This window comes from Entelurus aequoreus, linkage group LG23 (genome assembly GCF_033978785.1).
Source record: "Entelurus aequoreus isolate RoL-2023_Sb linkage group LG23, RoL_Eaeq_v1.1, whole genome shotgun sequence".
Lineage (NCBI taxonomy): Eukaryota > Metazoa > Chordata > Actinopteri > Syngnathiformes > Syngnathidae > Entelurus > Entelurus aequoreus.
The window spans coordinates 14,511,631-14,532,949 of NC_084753.1; the positions used below are offsets into that span (position 1 = coordinate 14,511,631).

The 21,319-nt window shown below is 39.8% G+C and overlaps 1 protein-coding gene across 2 annotated transcripts in view; it reads left to right on the forward strand.

The window, feature by feature from the left end:
* enpp1 (ectonucleotide pyrophosphatase/phosphodiesterase 1) overlaps window positions 1-21,319 on the forward strand; it is a 100,638-nt gene that overhangs the window by 63,481 nt on the left and 15,838 nt on the right. For both annotated transcript variants that reach the window (XM_062035030.1, XM_062035031.1), the window contains exons 14-18: window positions 6,492-6,561; window positions 6,767-6,854; window positions 11,296-11,480; window positions 11,585-11,624; window positions 16,112-16,269. In XM_062035030.1, coding sequence (XP_061891014.1) covers window positions 6,492-6,561; window positions 6,767-6,854; window positions 11,296-11,480; window positions 11,585-11,624; window positions 16,112-16,269 — 541 coding nt within the window. The remainder of the gene's footprint in view (window positions 1-6,491; window positions 6,562-6,766; window positions 6,855-11,295; window positions 11,481-11,584; window positions 11,625-16,111; window positions 16,270-21,319) is intronic.

Consider the following 21,319-nt stretch of genomic DNA (forward strand, 5'->3'; position numbering starts at 1 on the left):
TGTACGTACTCTACTAAAGAGACGGCGAATGCTGGTCGGGTCGACTTCCAGGCAGCAGGTGTCATCAGTGTCTGGCAGGGACTGCAAAACACTGTCACACTCCTGAGAGAAGTTTTGATGGTCGAATCTCAAATAAAAGTCATTTAGCTCATTTGATTTTTGCTGCTCATCCAGGGTGATGATTTGTTTCTTTGCAGGGTTCATATTAGTGACTGATTTCATTGTGTCCCAAAGTTTTTTTGTATTTGACATTTGGAGATGATGTTCCATTGTTTGCCTATGTTGTTCTCTTGCATTAGTGAGAAGTTGTTTGAGTTCTTTTTGGACAACTGACAGTCCTGCTCTGTCTTTACTTCTAAAGGCCTGCTTTTTCCTATTTATGCAGTCTTTTATTTCTTTTGTTACATAGGGTTTGTTATTGGGATATACTACAATGTTTTTCTTGGGTACCACATTGCCAACACAAAACTCAATGTAGTCCGTTATAGTTACTGTAGCCTCATCTAGTCCTAGTGCATGGAACAGGGACCAGTCTGTGCACATGAAACACCCCTTCAGTGTCTCAATAGCATCGTCTGACCACACATTAATTGTCTTGGGCACTTTTAAAAACTTTTAAAAACAGATTTATATGTGGGTATTAGATGTATGGTGTTGTGATCCGAGTTGGAAAGGGGGGGGCTTTGGTTTTGCTGAATATCCCCCCTTTATATTGCCATAGCATTTATCTAGAATCTTGTCATTTCTTGTGTCACATTTTACAAATTGTTCAAAGCCCGGCAAGGCAGTCTCCAGTTTACAATGGTTAAAGTCACCCAAAAAGAAAACAGGAGCTCCGGGTGTGCGCTGCAGCTGTTCATGTGCGCACTCTGCTATGCTCGCAGCAGCTCTGCCTGCATTGCCGCTGGGTGGGACATAAACAGCGGCTATGATGATGTTGCCAAACTCCCTAGGCAGGTAGTAAGGTCTCATAGATAAACACAGCAGTTCTACGTCGGGGCTGCATATGGATTTTTTCACAGTGAGCTGTTTACACCACTTGTCACTCACGTACACGCCGACTCCGCCCCCTTTTCTCTTCCCGGAAGCGTCAGAGCGGTCAGCTCGTACGAGTGAGAATCCATCCAGGTCAAGCAGAGAATCCGGGACGCCTTGGTGAAGCCACGTCTCGGTGAACACCATGATGTTGGTTTCCCGGTATTCAAAGCAGCTCTTTAGGTTGACCCGAAGCTCATCCAGCTTTGGTGCCAGCGATCGCACGTTGCTGAGTATTATTGACGGCAGCGGTGGTCTGTTGATTCGCCGGCGGAGGCGTTCTCGGACACCTCCCCGTCTGCCTCGCTTGCGTTGTGGCCGTGTGCCGGTGTGTGTCGCTCGGATGACTGCCGGTAGATGTTCTGGTGGTGTGGATTGGCGTGGTGTGGGTCGGAGGGACAGTAAGGCATCTCTGGAGTAGACGCGACATCCATGTTCCCATTGCACGTTCGTTGCAAGACAAAAAATTACGCGTTCGCTGATAAAAAAAGAGGATCAGCAGTACGATATAAAAACTTGCTTCCATTGTTAGGGCTCGTGCTACAAACAATTGGTAGTTCAGAGGGCCGAGTTCTTTGTATGTCGAATGTCAATTAATGCCGTGATCAGTTTCACGTAAAGTCACAAGCACCAAAGCATGTTTTTAAAAACGAATAAACAAAACGAACATGATGGTACGAACACTTAAAAAACACACTTAAAAAAAAAACATGTAAAAGCAACAAGCACAAGCCCTGGTCGCTGCAGTGCTGCGCCCAACCACTTCCGCTCAAAATTTTAGACAATTTCTCTTCTTAGTTATTATCCTGGGTGTTTCTGGAACTTAATTTTCATGCCTGGCCCTATAATGCCCCAGCATTGAGGAGATGGATTTGTTAATGTACAACAATTCTGTCGTACAAATGCGACATTTAACCTGCAGAAAATATGAATAGTAAACTAAGAATCATTTTGAAGAGATTTTGAATTCTAATAGATCAAGTGGAAACTTTGAGAGAACAGGATGAAACGACAAGGAAATGAACACAAATACCTTTTTTTCCGATATATGGTCAAAATATTCCCCCACGGCAAAAATCTTTCTTTTTGCCTGAGGCTGCTCCATGATCTCCGACGACGATAAATGACAAATGACCAACGACAGAAGTGCGGCGATTCTGTTGGCAGCAGCATCTCGTTGACAGATGCGCTTCCTTATAAACACAGTTTGGCGTGCAGGCCTCAGTTCGACACAGTTTGCGTATTGGTCACGTGACCCAAACAGCTCATGATTGGTCATGTGACTTTCTAAAAGCGGTATGCGCACCGACACAGGGTTTTGCTCTATGAGCTCGACACATGCGCCGATGCATCGGTGTTGCCGGACCCATCACTAAGTAGTACTTTACACCAGGGTTTAACCATTGGGGCCATTGTTGGGCTGCCAAAAATGTTTCTCAGCTGTAGTCCATAATGGTAATCAGTTGTATTACACTTTTCCACCACTTATGGCAGTAATGACACAATCAAACAAACATCAGTCTTAGTGCAAAATCTACGACTTAAGAGTTGAAGGCGCACTTCAATTTCATTGACAGTTTAGTTGAACAGTTTATTTTATTACAACATAATTTGTATGTACATTTATTTTTCATCACAGTCCTTTCTAATGCAATATTTTTGATTGGTTATTTTTGTAATCAGCCTGACCTAAATCTAAGATTGTTTTAAATAATCTTTGTGATTAACACATGGTTTTATATCATTTGATAAGGATATTAAGGCTGCAGCTAACCATTATTTTTCTATCGATTAATCTATAGATTATTTTTTCGATTAATTGGTTAATCTGTAGATGGTTTTTTTTTTCGATTAATCTATAGATTATTTTTCCTTTTACCGATTATTTTTTTATTCAAAATGAAGATGAAAAAATAAATGTAGGCCTGTTTTTTCAAAAGGCATGGCTTTTATTTACAAAAAAAAAGAAGTATGGCCACTCAGTCAACATTGACAACAACATGACTAAATATTCTGTAATAATGTAAACATTTAAAACTTTTAACATTTAACCAAATTAAAAGTAGCTTATTTGCTTTTTAATGTGCAAATATAAAAGTCAACATCCAGTGCAAATCTTAATATTCTGCAATAGTATAAGCATTTCAAAAGTAAAAGTATTGCTTATTTTGCTTTAAAATGTGCAAAAATAAAGATAAACATCCAATACAAAAAAGTGCAAAACGAAATATTCTGTAACAACAGTGTAAACATTTCAACAAAAGTGAAAGTATTGCTTATTTGCTAAAATGTGCAAAAATAAAGATAAACATCCAATACAAAAAAGTGCCAATCTAAATATTCTGGAGCACTGTAAACATTAAGTATTGCTTTTAAAATGTGCAAAATAAACATCCAGTCCAACACAGTACACAATAACCAATTCTACTCATTCCAGTGAGTGACTAACAGTTGTAATGAAGAAAGGTTAGCATGTCTACATGCTTTGGTTCTTTTCTTGTTTACAATATTCCCAGCAGCTGAAAATAGGCGCTCAGAAGGGGTCGATGTGGCTGGAACTGAGAGCTAATTAGCCTTCACCTCAAGCCAGGATTGCGAGTGAGCTGAGCTGCAGTTTAAGTTTCTAGAAGGTCAACGGGCTCATAGTGATGTTACTAGTAGTTGACTGGGAGGTGTTTATTATCATTTGGGGAGAGTCCGCTGCCTGATGCTCACCTGCTAAACACCTATCTGCTCCACGCTGAAGCGCTGAGTACATGCGCTCTGAATACACACTGCTGATTGGCTGATAATGCTTCGTGTGTACCAATCAGATGGTTGTGTGGGTGGGACAATGCTGCGTGTGTACCAATCAGATGGTTGTGTGGGTGGGACAATGCTGCGTGTGTACCAATCAGATGGTTGTGTGGGTGGGACAATGCTGCGTGCTGAGACAGAGGCAGACGGAGCAAAGCAGCTTGTTAAGACTTTAGCTTTAGCTTAGAAACTCGTTCGGTACACCCCCGTACCGAACCGAAAGCCCGTACCGAAACGGTTCAATACAAAACACGTACCGTTACACCCCTAGCAGATACAAATGACACATTCATGTTTTTGTGTAATGATGACAACGTATGCTCGCGCGGACGATTGACTAGTTGATGGTTTTCTTTTCAAATGTTCGTTCATAGCCGTTGTGCTGCTATTATAGGCCATTTCCGCTCGACACAGTGTGCATACAACAACATTATTAGGCCGTTTATTGAAATACTCCCACACTTTTGACCACTTTTGGCATGCTTTTCCCCCCTCGCTCGCACCGCTCGCATCGTCTTCTTTGATCGTCTGCTTTGCGCTTCGCCATGACGGTAGTGTGACATCATTATGCGACGCGTCGACGCACAAAAACGGCGTCGACGTATTTACGTAACCGATGACGTCGACTACGTCGAGGCGTCGTTTCAGCCTTAAAGGATATGCCTGTTAATCTGTATGTAGGTTGGATATGATTGTTGAATATGATTAAGTGTTAATTTTTGAGAGGGCGCTGGGCCCCTCTGTAGTGGAAAAGTTGGGCCCGAGGTCAAAAAGGTTAAGAACCCCTGCTCTTCACCATTTTTCTTCAAATTTTCCATTTTTATTTATCCCTTTTTATTTGCTGTCTGCTTTTTTCTTTGTTTTCATTCAGTTGAAACCGTTCAACTATCAAAATATTTTACAATATAAAATATTGACACACAAGCTACTTTTTATTTTTTTACATTCCTAAACTTCCGACATTACGAGGAATCGTACCTTTTTAATAAATGGCCATTTGTTTCAACTTCTACATTTCCCACATTTTTAAACCATTTATTCCACTAAACATTCAAAAATATTCTAATGCTGCAAATGTTTCCCAGGATTTTTTTCCTTATTGAAAATATAAACTTTTTTTTTCCAACCCATTTTAACTGTTCCAAAGTCAAAATGCTCCTCATTAATATGAGTCAATTGCTGGCATGAAAATGTTAGCTTAGTAGCTAATTTTGCAGGTATTTTGGTATTTGACACAGGCTAACGTTAGCATGCAATTTTTTTTTAAGCTAATGTTATAGGTATACGCCTCATTAATTTTGTTGACGCATGGTAAGGTTAGCCTTTTTAGTTCGGATTCATCTTTTCAGCATTCACACATTTTCTTGTTTGCGTATGTAACTAATATGCATTTACTTTTATTGTACTAGTATACTAGAATCCCTTTTAATGTCATTGTTATGGTTAATGGCAAAATTAATTGCCACCAGTGCGGTACAATTAAAAACTAAAAACAGTCAGACACTCCCTCACATTCAAATATATTGCATGATGCCATATTTTCCGGGCTATGGAGTGCACTGGTATTTAAGCCGCACCGGACTATAAGCCGCAGATATATACGATGTGAAACGAGATATTTGTAAATGTTTATTTACATAACTTAAATGTTTTCAAACGTTGCCTGTAACACGGTAGTAAAAAGGCAGCGGAAGCTCGCTTTCCAATTAGCTAAACAGAATCAATAAGTCCAGAGTGATGTTTTGGTGAACTTGCGAAACTAAAACAATACAAATTGTAAGTTAATACTATACACAGACACTTGTAAACGTGTTAGGATATTCCCTAACGACCTCAGCTTGATTACATTATGAAAGCACCTACAAATATGCATGAAACCACTCCTACAGACATCACACATGGTACGGTTTAGTACGTATGAATTGTTTGTTATATTGTAAAACTTAAAAACGGAGCGATGAACGAACAACAATCATTTTGGTTATAGTTCCGGTTCAAGGCACAAAAGAGTAAGTACATTCTCAACCCGCAGCACCTGCAGTGAGCAAACCCGTCCAAAAGGTAGTAGCATAACACAAACAATAACACTTTGTGTCTGTCCGTTACCGAAGAAAAATCCACAAATTATAAGCAGCATGTTTAAAAACGTTGGAAAAAAGTGGGGGCTTATAGTCAGGAAAATATGATTCATAGATTTGTCATTTCATGAGTCAGTGTGGACAGGAACTGAAGAATTTAGCAATACTGTGTATCACATTTCATATTGCATAATTTTTTTTGTGGATGTTGCAATTTACTTAGGAGTCAGAACTGCCGCTATTTTTGCTTCTCTGTTCAGGAGAAGGTGATGACGATTCTAATGGCACATGGCGGACATGGGATGATAGTGAATCCCTGGTGGTCCCTTGTTTGTTTATAATCCCACTTTAACATTTGTGGTGGCATCACACTCACCAAATGTAGTCGGAACTTAATGTATCCATATTAATACCACGGTTATGTTGGATGTCATTTAGTGCAGCTGTGAATGCAGGTTTGGTTAAAAGTACTGTAACTTTACCACAAATTTGATGAAACAAAATAGTCTTCTTTTGTGTATGGCAGAACATCTATTTACAGTAAAGGTCCGGGTTCAAGTGTTTACACGTCAATGTTTGCAGAAACAGGCAGGAAATGAAGTACTGCACGGGCGGGTTCCATGGCTCAGATAACCTCTTCAACAACATGCAGGTGAGACAAAGGCAGAATGTTTTCTCTTCTCCAAATATCCTCTTTACATTTTTTAAAACATGTCAAATCTGTCAGTTTATAAAACCTGATAAAGGTGAAATCAGTCAGATGAGACTATTTATTGCCTATGTTATTTAAATATCCATTTTATTTGTTGTCTAATTCACGCAATGCATTTGATCAGGTTAAAATGTTTTCTTTCTAGGCAATCTTCATGGGTCATGGTCCAGGATTTAAAAGCGAGACTGTTGTGCCTCCTTTTGAGAACATTGAACTTTATAACCTCATGTGTGGTAAGTGTCACATTTTATGAGTATTCACTTGTGGTGTCTACATCTTATCCCACAAAGCTCCATTACAGGGATATATTTCAATATACACAGTAGATTATCTATCAAGCAATGATTGCAACATGACTATGTAATCTTTTGGAGGTATACACAGGCTCTTGGTCTTAAGCCACATTTTTATTTCATTTTAAATGTTTTTATCATTATTTTATAGTCTTGAGCCACAGTTGAATGTTTTAGAATTGCTATAATGAGCACATACACTATGATGTCACTTAATAGGGTGCAGACATAATTTAAAGAGTAATAATAAATATGGATAATAAATGATAAATGGGTTATACTTGTATAGCGCTTTTCTACCTTCAAGGTACTCAAAGCACTTTGACACTATTTCCACATTCACCCATTCACACACACATTCACACACTGATGGCGGGAGCTGCCATGCAAGGCGCTAACCAGCACCCATCAGGAGCAAGGGTGAAGTGTCTTGCCCAAGGACACAACAGACGTGACTAGGATGGTAGAAGGTGGGGATTGAACCCCAGTAACCAGCAACCCTCCGATTGCTGGCACGGCTACTCTACCAACTTCACCATGCCGGAGCGCATTTGTTAGAGGTTTTCACTCCTAATGCAACTTTTACACTTCCGATACAATACCGATATATAGGAGCCTTGCGCATTGGTTGATACAGATATTAATCTAATACGTTAACAGCACAAATTGTAGTACCGTATTTTTCGGACTATAAGTCGCAGTTTTTTACCATAGTTTGGCCGGGGGTGCGACTTATACTCAGGAGCGACTTATGTGTGAAATTATTAACACATTACCGTAAAATATCAAATAATATTATTTAGCTCATTCACGTAAGAGACTAGACGTATAAGATTGAATCGGATTTAGCGATTAGGAGTGACAGATTGTTTGGTAAACGTATAGCATGTTCTATATGTTATAGTTATTTGAATGACTCTTACCATAATATGTTACGTTAACATACCAGGCACGTTCTCAGTTGGTTATTTATGCGTCATATAGCTGAGATAGGCTCCAGCGCCCCCCGCGACCCCGAAGGGAATAAGCGGTAGAAAATGGATGGATGGATAACATACACTTATTGAGCCTGTTGTTCACTATTCTTTATTTATTTTAAATTGCCTTTCAAATGTCTATTCTTGGTGTTGGGTTTTATCAAATAAATTTCCCCAAAAAATGCGACTTATACTCCAGTGCGACTTATATGTTTTTTTCCTATTTTATTATGCCTTTTCGGCCGGTGCGACTTATACTCCGGAGCGACTTATACTCCAAAAAATACGGTACATACTTTTATTTTGTGGGATTGGAGTGTTAGAAAAGGCTTGATCAAGTGAAATTACTCATAACAAAAGGTAGATATGAAAGACACCTACTATTAACTGGAATTTACTTTTTATAAATTAGGTGTGTTTTGGCGACACCTAGTGGTCACTAATTCATTAAGTTAAGCTCAAGTTGAATGATGCGGACACTTTTGTTACTGGAAACTTTCTAATACGCATCTGCCTTGGAGGCTTTATATATGCAAATAATATGCAACTGTGACAAATGTGCTGTTTTAGACTGCAATATTGTTCAATTATTACATATGTCCAAATATGTCATTAGCTGTTGTGTAGCTGATAGCTCCTACTAGCCTATAACCTACCATGTTTACTTTTTGTAAATGACTTGACTAAAATACAAGAAAAGACCAACCTTGTGTGCTTAATGGAGGACATTTAGTTATATTTAGTTATTTGGATTATTCCTGGGGTCCGAAAGAAAATACAGATATACATTCATACAATTGCCAAAAAATGTACAATTCATTGTACAATAACTGACAACCATTCTCAAAGAGTGTATAATCTTCAGATTTACCAAATAAAGTAAATATAAAATTCCATTATAAAATAAAAATGTGATCATCCTAAATATTAGAAGTTGAAATGTAATAGTCACATATTATCAAAACTTTAGAAAACTACAATAGCATAACACTAGTTCTAGCTTAAGGGATTTATGTTGCAGAATAAACCACTTTGGTAACACAATGTTGAATTTAAATGTTTTTCTATCCTTGTCATTTGCTTGGGAAGGAGATTCCATTCACACATTCTGCTATGAATAAATTTCATTTTAATGTGATTTGTTGCTACCTTGGGTAAAATACATTTATTTGCAAAAGCATGATTGACCGAGCTGGGGATGTAACAATAAAAATAAATAATATTAACCGGGATAAAACTTCCGACAGTTAGTTTTACAGTTTTAAAATAGAATTATGGAAAAACCGAGCTTGACTGACTCGTGCCAGCTTGCTAACATGAAAACAAGAAACATTAACGTATTTCCCCATCAATAAACGACATACCTCAATCTAAACTTTTATAAACACATTACTGTCTGAGCAACCAAGAAATTCAATTGTGCACATTGAGCCTACAAGCTGTGCTCTCGCAACAGAGTGATCCTTCTATAAAGACAGAGGTGTTTTTACGATGCATTCAATGACTGCTAAACAGAGTAGGATGCCACAACACCTGCCAGAAATATCAAATAACGTATTTTATTTGTTACGCACTTTTTGCTACAGTACAAACCGATATTTAAAACAATAAAAGCTTAGCTATTAAAACAGTTGAATTACTAAAACACTTATCAGTGAAGCATAAGAAACACAAAACATGCAAAATAGTGGCTTTTCTAACTTTGTCTTTTTTTTTAAATAAGTTGGTCAAAGGATATTAGAGTGTGTACAGGTACTTTTTATAGCACATTCAACAATACTGCCATAACGTGATATAAACATTTCATATCTTTACATCCATAGTCCAAGCTAAATAAATTCCAATATATAGTGTTGCATGTTCCTTCTACCAACCTAGTCACGTCCGTTGTGTCCTTGAGCAAGACACCTCACCCTTGCTCCTGATGTGTCGTGGTTAGGGCCCTTGCATGGCAGCTCCCGCCATCAGTGTGTGACTGTGTGAATGTGGAAATAGTGTCAAAGCGCTTTGAGTACCTTGAAGGTCGAAAAGCGCTATAAAATTATAACCCATTTACCATTTATATCATTATTGTAAAAATAAAGGACATTAAACAACAAAGTAAACCAGTAGCTCTTAACCTTTATGACCTCGGGTCCAACTTTTCCACTACTGAATATTAACAATGAATGAGCAATTTTACTCTTGATTTTAATTATATTTAATAGAGCTAAGTTTACAGTTTAACAGGATAAAATATGTGAACGCATTTAATCACAAAAATTATTATCAAGGCCTAGGTCAGGCTCATTACAAAATAAGTACTAATCAAATACACTGCAAAAGAAGGGACTCCTAAAAACTGAAAAGTAAATTATGCAGTGCTGATGTATATTCTAACCCAGTGGTTCTCAACCTTTTTTCAGTGATGTACCCCCTGTGAACATTTTTTTAATTCACGTACCCCCTAATCAGAGCAAAGCATTATTGGTGGAAAAAAAGAGCTAAAGAAGTAAAATACAGCACTATGTCATCAGTTTCTGATTTATTAAATTGTATAACAGTGCAAAATATTGCTCATTTGTTGTGGTATTTCTTGAACTATTTGGAAAAAAAGATATAAAAATAACTAAAAACTTGTTGAAAAATAAACAAGTGATTCAATTATAAATAAAGACTTCTACACATAAAGTAATCATCAACTTAAAGTGCCCTCTTTGGGGGTTGTAATAGAGATACATCTGGATTCATGAACTTAATTCTAAACATTTCTTCACAAAAAAAGAAATCTTTAACATCAATATTTATGGAACATGTCCACAAAAAATCTAGCTGTCAACACTGAATATTGCATTCTTGTATTTCTTTTCAGTTCTTTTTGACAGACATTTAAAAAAAATCTCACGTACCCCTTGGCATACCTTCAAGTACCCCCAGGGGTACGCGTACCCCCATTTGAGAACCACTGTTGTAACCTAATTATAAATGTTTCTTAAATAAACTCAAATTTAAGTCCCAATGAAAATACACCTTCACCACTTTAGTCAACATTTTTGCGCTTAAACTTCTCTGACTAGCTCCAGACTTCTTCTGGTGGATAAGTGATGAAAAAGTGTATTACAACTGAGTACCGCTGCAGCCCATACGGACCACAGCTGAGACACAGGCCCCTGGCCCTATGGTTAAGAAACACTGCATTAATAGAATGATATTAAAGTTAAGTTAAAGTACTTGATCACCCCCTGGGAGGTGAGGGGAGCAGTGGGCAGCAGCGGTGGCCGCGCCCGGTAATTGCTATATTTGATGTGCATGTCTTTTTTTCTTGCACTATTATTTCTCCAATAGACTAACAGTCAACAAGCCCCCGACTGGTTGCAGTAGTAAAATATATTTTGGGTTGTTTTCATGGTCTGGCAACATTGCAGATCTTCTGGGTGTTCCTCCTGCTCCAAACAACGGTACGCACGGGAGTCTGAACCACCTGCTGAAGCACCCAGTCCACTTCCCCGTCCACCCTGCACAGCTGTCACATGACGTCCCCTGTCAGACCAGCGACCTTCTGCCCACCGTCGACCTGAATTGCACCTGCGAGGCCAGAACCACAGATGACGTAAAGCGTTTTCTTTCCTTCCACTCGCCCTCAGGCGATGATGTAATGATTAATCTACACTGTATTTGCATATATTTAAAAACTGACAAATATTATACTTGCAGGAGAAACAGTTCAACAGATTCTTGATGGCTTCAAGTGATGGTAAGTGTCTTATTTTCTTATGTACAGTCAAGAAGGGATTCATATGGCCCTATTCCTGAGTGGATCTCGTGTGAGAAGAGGTTACCGTATTTCCTTGAATTGCCGCCGGGTATATAATATGCGCATGCCTAGAATTACCGCCGGGTCAAACTCGTCATTTCACCTTTCAAGGCATCATTTTCAAAATGGAGGAGGCTGATTTCAATAATTTAAAATCGCATAAAGGGAAGAAGATAAAGAGCTATTCAGTAGGATTTAAGGTAATTGCAATTCTTATTATTAATATTGTGTTAGTTTGTAGTGGTGGAGAGCTGACTTTTTGTTGTTGGAGTTGCGTCTTTCAAAGCGCTTTATTTTGAAAACATTTTTTATTAATATAGCTGCGTGTGTCAAATATGAGTCATTTTGATGCAGTTGTACAAGTAACATTTCAGAAACAAATCATGAGCTAAGAAAACCTGCTAACAGGCGGTAATAATGTTATTTGAATTGCCTTTTCAGACCCAAACAAAAAGAACTCCCGGGATGATTCATTGTGCTTTAAATTTTATTGCGGCATTAAGCGATGTCATGATGGTATCCTTACATCACACTCAAATTTATAAGCGCATGCTTAAATTTACTGCATGCCTTTGGTATGCGCCGGAGTGAGAAGAAGGGGGGGGGGGGGTTTAAATTAATTAGCGCATGCCTAAATTTACCGCATGCCTTTGGTAAGCGCCGGAGTGAGAAGGGGGGGGTTTAAATTAATCAGCGCCCGGGCGCTAATTCAAGGAAATACGGTAATCATTTTGCAAGGCAGTCTGCTGAAAATGATGGAAAGCGCCACTCTACATGGCAACTGACGCTGTGGTCAAAGTTGGAATTGCCACAAAATACATTTTAAGATATTCAACACTCCACTGCCATCTGGCGGCTACCCCCTAATGTGTCATGTTTCATGTGTCAGGTAAATCGCGATAAATGGGGCCATATGCATCCCCTTCCTACTGTACACGATACAATGTTTACGATAGAAATTTACAATTTAAAAGACCTACAATACTAATAAAAAAATGGAAAAACAACAATTGCAACAGTATCAATAATACTGACTAAAAACATGAACATAATTACAGTAAGAAACTAAGATTAATCATTATTAATCACATCTTAAGTGTGATCAATCATGATTTCAATCATTTGACGCACTAATTTAGTCACTTGCAGCATGTACTACAGTACACCTCAGTATTAATAAACATAGTATTATTGATGGTCAGAAGAGTAATATCACATGTACATATTTTATTTTGTGTTTAGGCTAATATTTATGATCTATCCGAGGTGGAATCATCGTTTAGTGTTTTAATTATTTTCTGTTAAACATTTCGTCCCTCCCACCATGACTATAAATAGTCTAATTTGCCTATAAAATTGTTAATTAGGATACAATGTCATGCAAAGGGAAATTAAATATACATAAATCGACTTACAACAAAGAATAACTTTATTAAAATAGGTTTTAGTCTGTGACAAAAGATTTAAAGTATCAATTTGCCTGAAGTAAAAAAAAAAATACATCTTTAAACAACTGTATAAACATTTTCTGACCGACTTGAAGCATTTGACACAGAAAAAGTTAATGAAATAACATCAAATTATAATACATTCAAATTGATCATCCACTTTAACTCAGGAGCACAATATATAAAACACTTTAACCTATAAAACAATGTGTGCTCATTTTTAATGAATCAAAAAGAGGCAATTAATGACTACAATGAGAACGTTTGTAGTGCAAAGCTTTTTGATACTGATAAAGCATGCTCCCTGGGGTCACCCGGCATTGCATCACACCCCCACCAGTGGTCCCACTCCACTATTTGAGAACGGCATTAACCACAGCCCAGGCGTTAATATACTAACGAGGGCTTCAAACAGGCGACTATGTGACTCTTTGGAGTTTGATTTGATAGTCAACCTCGCAGTTGAATTGTAAGTCAAGGCCACCCTGCTCCCTATGTGGGAGGGAGGGGAGTTAATACCTGCTGGGACCCCGCTTAAGGATAAGTTGATTGATCATCAGGTCTACTTTAAATATTTGATCTATATTCTTGTGTGCAGACAAAGTTTTTAAGGAGTAAGAGATCAACCTTAGCTTTGGCTGTCGCTTCCTGGTGTGACGTCACGTCTCTGAAAACACCCCCCCTCATCTCTTACTCTAGTTCTCAATCTTTTTTCATCAAGTGCCACCTCAGAAAATACACGGCTCTCCAAGTACCACCATAATGACCAACATTCAAACAGTAGCGTAGTAGGCCTAAATATTCATTAAACACAAAGCAGAGGTTTTATTTACCAAGTATATTTCAAATTTGGCAACCGTAACAATACACAGTTTGAACAGTAGCACTGTTTGGAATCATTTGAATATTCAGTTTGAGAATGACTGTTCTATAAGATGTGTTTTTGGGAGGATATTTCTAAATGGGGTATGTAATAGAGGCTTGACGGGACGTGCTAAAATCCCGCCTTTGGATTCGGTGACACACCACCTGACCCAAGAAGCGTAACTATCCTCTCGAAAAGAGGTAATGATCCTTCCAGAGGTTCACAGACAGAAACTTCGTAACGACTGTTACTTTCTAGTCCAGGCTCTCACAGGAAATAATGTAGTAAAAGTTGCAAATGTCCCTACGGGTACTACGGCTTCCTCCCACTTCCAAAAACATGCACCTGGGGATAGGTTGATTGACAACACTAAATTGGCCCTAGTGTGTGAATGTGAGTGTGAATTAGGGCTGGGCGATATATCGATATACTCGATTTATCGCAGGTTTGTCTCTGTGCGATATAGAAAATGACTATATCGTGATATTCGAGTATACGTTCTCACGCAGTTGCTTTTAGCTTAGGGGCATTAAACTGCATGCGTTTCTCACTCTTTCCTGTCTCTCCTTCTCACAGAGACTTTAAAACAAGCGCACCTTCTTACATACGCCACATACTGTCACGTGAGCAACGTCACACGCTCCCGCGGAGCAGACAGGTAGCGACATGGTAACGTTAGCTGTGATGCTAAAGGCTAACGGTGTGGTGCGAGTGGTAATATGAGAGAAAGAAGGTGCGAATCTTGTAACAAATGGAGGAATAATTAATTCCCAAGAAAAACAGCATGTGGTCCATGGTCTGACGGTGGTTTGGCTTCAAGCGGGAATATGTCTTTACATGTCAACATCTCCGTTTGGTGCCACACCAACTAAATGCCGAAGCAACTATTTCCACATCAACACCGTAGGACATATACTATTTCATATGCAGCTAATTTTTATGTGACACTTAATTATAATAATAATAATGGATTAGATTTTATATCGCGCTTTTCTATTATTAGATATTGAAATATCTTGTGTGTCATCATGCACAAAAGTGCACTTATAGCTTGTTTTAAAATGTCTCTGACAATCTCGCACTTTCTGTTTTGGAAATGACATGAATGTTTGTGCCACTGCTTAATAACTCTTTAATAAATACAGTTTTGCTAAATTGACTTAGTTGTGGTTTCCCTCTCTGCATGAAAGTTTAAAATGAGCATATATTAATGCAGTATGAACAAGAATGTTTTAATGTAGACACATAGAATCATCATACTGCTGTGATTATATGTATCAGGTGTTCATTCAAGGCTAAGGCAAAATATTGAGATATATATCGTGCATCGCGATATGGCCTAAAAATATCGAGATATTAAAAAAAGGCCATATCGCCCAGCCCTAGTGTGAATGCTGTCTGTCTATCTGTTCGCCCTGCGATGAGGTGTCGACTTGTCCAGGGTGTACCCCGCCTTCCGCCCAAATGCAGCTGAGATAGGCTCCAGCGACCCCGAAAAGGACAAGCGGTAGAAAATGGATGGATGGATGGAAGTTGCAAATGAGATAATGTGGGGCGCCTCAACGAGCGCATGCAACTGGTCAGTGTATCTCTCGATGTGATTCATTAGTACCGTAAAGTCTATCAAAGCTGTGTCGGTCATAATAAAAAACGTAAAACACGTGATGTGTGTGTGGTTTAGCTTCATTTGGCAGGGGGGCGTCAATAAAAAAAGCTACCAAAGTGGTAATCAACATTGGGAATAAGCAGCAATGCAAGATTACTGGGAAATAAGACGTGAAGTATGAGTAACTTTAGTAGGGACCGAAATAAAGTTGTTGTTCCTGCACTTGTGATGGCTTCTCCCACAGAGAAACTCTTCTAAATCCTACACAATCTGGAGGTCCACACTCCAAAAGTCTTAACGGCTGCCATTTAGATTTTGTAAATGAGTTCCCTGCGTGCCATTGTGAGTTAGTTCCACTCTGCTTTAGTTGCTTTTAAATGTAGTTTTGTACTCCGGTTGGCTTGACATACTATTTATAAACACCTGTTTCTTGATGCATTTACAGGAAATATATACCTTCATTTGAGGACATTGTGTTCAAGCCCTTTTTTCGTTTTTTTTTTTTTAGATAAAGCTACTTTACGCCACCTCCACCATCCTTTCGGCGTCCCGAGTGTGGTGCTAGCAGACTCCACCTTCTGTCTGCTCCACCAGTCCGACTACATCATCGGATACAGCCAGGACCGTCACATGGCTCTTTGGGTGTCTTACACCCTCCCGCGTGTGGTAAGTGGGCCGCGACAAACCGCCTTTCATGCCTAAACACGGCCTCGGCTTGTGGTTTGGTTGCAGAGTGAATGAGGTTCCTAAACGGCTATTACTCATCTCCACAATCCTTCGACACTCCCCTTTTTTAAAGATATGTCTTTGTGTAAATAAGTCACATCAAGCCGACGTGTTACTATTGAATTCACTAGATTGGAAAAAGAAATGAAGGGCATGCATCAAGGAAATGTACTATTTAATATTTGCATTTCATGAAAAACTGCACACGGAATCTCAAAGTGTCTGAATAAAGGGGAAAAAATAACTAAATATAATCAAGAAACATGAATACGAAAATGGTTAGAGCGTTTTGATCTATAATTCTAAAAAGGTTGAGTTTTAAACCCACTAAACTAATAACAGCCCTTTTTCTCCAATTTTGTTTTACATGTGAGGAATTACGTACAAATCACATGACATGTTTGTTTGTTTGTCTGTGCGTAATTGCATATACAATATTGATTGATGATGAGCTGAGAAACAGTGCATGCTAAAATGGCGTACGTTTTCTACAAGTTTGTAAAGTTATGTAACACTGGCACTGTTTAGACGGGCTTCGCCTATTGAAGACCTTTGCACGAGATTCATGTTATGTTATGTTATTTTCATTTATTATGAATATGATACAATCAATAATCATATGTTTATTAATAAACAATAATGATCATAAAATAATTATACCATCTTTAGTTGTCATAATTTTTTAGATTATGACAAAATTCCGGAAGAACTTTGAACATGTCACGAGGGAGGTGCTGGACATTGAGTCCGAATGGACCATGTTCCGCACCTCTATTGTCGAGGCGGCTGATTGGAGCTGTGGCCGCAAGGCAGTCGGTGCCTGTCGTGGCGGTAATCCTAGAACCCGTTGGTGGACACCGGCGGTGAGGGATGCCGTCAAGCTGAAGGAGTCCTTTCGGGTTCTTTTGGCTCATAGGACTCCTGAGGCAGCGGACAGGTACCGACAGGCCAAGCGGTGTGCGGCTTCGGCGGTCGCGGAGGCAAAAACTCGGACATGGGAGGAGTTCGGGGAAGCCATGGAAAACGACTTCCGGACGGCTTCGAAGCGATTCTGGACCACCATCCGCCGCCTCAGGAAGGGGAAGCAGTGCACTATCAACACCGTGTATGGTGAGGATGGTGTTCTGCTGACCTCGACTGCGGATGTTGTGGATCGGTGGAGGGAATACTTCGAGGACCTCCTCAATCCCACCAACACGTCTTCCTATGAGGAAGCAGTGCCTGGGGAATCTGTGGTGGGCTCTCCTATTTCTGGGGCTGAGGTTGCTGAGGTAGTTAAAAAGCTCCTCGGTGGCAAGGCCCCGGGGGTGGATGAGATCCGCCCGGAGTTCCTTAAGGCTCTGGATGCTGTGGGGCTGTCTTGGTTGACAAGACTCTGCAGCATCGCGTGGACATCGGGGGCGGTACCTCTGGATTGGCAGACCGGGGTGGTGGTTCCTCTCTTTAAGAAGGGGAACCGGAGGGTGTGTTCTAACTATCGTGGGATCACACTCCTCAGCCTTCCCGGTAAGGTCTATTCAGGTGTGCTGGAGAGGAGGCTACGCCGGATAGTCGAACCTCGGATTCAGGAGGAACAGTGTGGTTTTCGTCCTGGTCGTGGAACTGTGGACCAGCTCTATACTCTCGGCAGGGTCCTTGAGGGTGCATGAGAGTTTGCCCAACCAGTCTACATGTGTTTTGTGGACTTGGAGAAGGCATTCGACCGTGTCCCTCGGGAAGTCCTGTGGGGAGTGCTCAGAGAGTATGGGGTATCGGACTGTCTGATTGTGGCGGTCCGCTCCCTGTATGATCAGTGCCAGAGTTTGGTCCGCATTGCCGGCAGTAAGTCGGACACGTTTCCAGTGAGGGTTGGACTTCGCCAAGGCTGCCCTTTGTCACCGATTCTGTTCATAACTTTTATGGACAGAATTTCTAGGCGTAGTCAAGGCGTTGAGGGGATGTGGTTTGGTGGCTGCAGGATTAGGTCTCTGCTTTTTGCAGATGATGTGGTCCTGATGGCTTCATCTGGCCAGGATCTTCAGCTCTCGCTGGATCGGTTCGCAGCTGAGTGTGAAGCGACTGGGATGAGAATCAGCACCTCCAAGTCCGAATCCATGGTTCTCGCCCGGAAAAGGGTGGAGTGCCATCTCCGGGTTGCGGAGGAGACCCTGCCCCAAGTGGAGGAGTTCAAGTACCTCGGAGTCTTGTTCACGAGTGAGGGAAGAGTGGATTGTGAGATCGACAGGCGGATCGGTGCGGCGTCTTCAGTAATGCGGACGCTGTATCGATCCGTTGTGGTGAAGAAGGAGCTGAGCCGGAAGGCAAAGCTCTCAATTTACCGGTCGATCTACGTTTTCCATCCTCACCTATGGTCATGAGCTTTGGGTTATGACCGAAAGGACAAGATCACGGGTACAAGCGGCCGAAATGAGTTTCCTCCGCCGGGTGGTGGGGCTCTCCCTTAGAGATAGGGTGAGAAGCTCTGCCATCCGGGGGGAGCTCAAAGTAAAGCCGCTGCTCCTCCACATCGAGAGGAGCCAGATGAGGTGGTTCGGGCATCTGGTCAGGATGCCACCTGAACGCCTCCCTAGGGAGGTGTTTAAGGCACGTCCGACCGGTAGGAGGCCACGGGGAAGACCCAGGACACGTTGGGAAGACTATGTCTCCCGGCTGGCCTGGGAACGCCTCGGGATCCCCCGGGAGGAGCTGGACGAAGTGGCTGGGGAGAGGGAAGTCTGGGCTTCCCTGCTTAAGCTGTTGCCCCCGTGACCCGACCTCGGATAAGCGGAAGAAGATGGATGGATGGATGGACAATATTTCAATAGTAAACTAATAACCATAATCATCATATTATAATCCTAAAGAAATACATAATTATTTTTCTAAAATTATAAATTAATACAAATACATAAAAATATAAGCATTATACTGATTATAATTAAGATAATAAATGTTGTAATAGTAAAATAAACATATATTCTTAATGATTCATTAAATATTTTAATTGTAAAATAATACAATTATAAATGTATTTTAATCATATAATCTAATAATGAAAATATAATCATATTATGATTATTAGTTAGAATACAATACGATAATCATAACTATTATCATTCATCCATCCATTTCCTACCGCTTGTCAATATTCGGGCGGTAGGCGGGGTACACCCTGGACAAGTCGCCACCTCATCGTAGGGCCAACACAGACAACATTGGACAGACAACATTATAATCATTATAATCATTCAAAAAAATGGTTTTACTGATAATTATAATAAACTCATGATTAATGATAATTTTAATCATAATATAAAACAAAAACATAATCATAATACAAATGATAAGCAATATATTTTAATCATATTATGATGAAAGTATAATCATATAATAATAAAATAAAAGTAGTAACACTATGATCATAACTATTATAATCATGATAATAAAAATATGATACTTGTAAGAAAAGTATTCCCGGGCGCGGCACCGCTGCTGCCCACTGCTCCCCTCACCTCCCAGGGGGTGATCAAGGGGATGGGTCAAATGCAGAGGACAAATTTCACCACATTGGTACTTTAACTTAACTTAAAAATAGTTTGTTGCTGTCATGGACGTGCGGATTAATGACCTCGGATTAATGGTCCTCAAACTTTATTCACCAAGTACCACCTCAGAAAACACCTGGCTCTCCAAGTACCACCCTAATGACCAACATTAAAATAGAATAGCATAGTAAACCTAAGTATTCATTAAAAACAAGGCAGATGTTTTATTTAGGTATATTTAATATTTTGGCCGCTGCAGCATTACACACACAATTTGAATATTTAATTAAGTGATCCTTTGGCGTACCACTAGATGGAGAATCACTGACTTAGAAGCACCTTTGTCCTGTGGAGAGACGTTTGCTGCTAGCGAGGACGCTACATTGCGGTCGTTGGCTTGCTGCGGTCATACTTGCGAGACACAGCTCGAATTTGTCATCATACAATAGGATGATGGTATCCACATCTCCATCGCCATCCAAATTTATATCATCATGCAACTTTTCTCTGAATACAATTAAACATTCATCTCCTGAAAATTAGATGCAAACTTTTGACAACAAACTGGTCGCAGTTCAGTGACCTTTGTTTAGCGGCAGACGTGAACTGGGGCTGCCCGCCTCCTAGCCTGTCAGAATCTGTTCTCATTTAAATGAGAAGTCATTCATTTCCATTTTAAAAAATTATAACGCTAACGGTGAGTTAGGACCTGTTGAATTCAGATGAGGTTCTAGCGTTACTGCTGCTCTTTTAAAAAAAACACAACTTTTATAATTATTGTGTGTTGTGTTCAAATGTTTCAGCATATTGTCCTCATCTTGATGAACTAGCAGCCTTATAATTATTACCAGTAGTGCTGTTTTTACAAGTAGTGTTTGTTTTTGAGACTTTTTTAAAATTCCCATCCCTACTTGCAGGTGTCCGTGAAATGCAACTTGCAGCTGATTCTATTCTGAGCAAGTGACCAATTTAGTGTCTGACTGACTGACGCCATAAATATTGGTCATTTGAGCCCAAAATAATAGTTTGAAATATTTTTTTAGCAGGCTTCCAGGTTTCAGTCAGGGCTTCCTGTTCCTTCCCCTTCGAACAATGTCAAATTAGGCAGAAAAACTGTTTTGTCGCTGTCCAATATAAGGCATGTATACAGATTTTGACTTATTTACTTTCAAGCCAAAACGTGAAGAAATATGTTTTTGGCGATAAAGCACACACAAAGTCTACATACACACAAAGATAATCCACAGTCACTCTTTGAAGCTGTGGGTAAAAAGTCGAAATAACCTCCTAAAATAATCTTATTTGTATTAAACTTAAGGGTAGTGACTTGACGCATTTTCATTTTTTAAATTCCTTTACAGTAGTCCAGGGGTGTCCAAGCCTTTTCCACCAAGGGCCGCATACTGAAAACTCAAAGCATTAGGGGACATATATTTTAATTTTCTAACAATAAATGCCAAAAACAA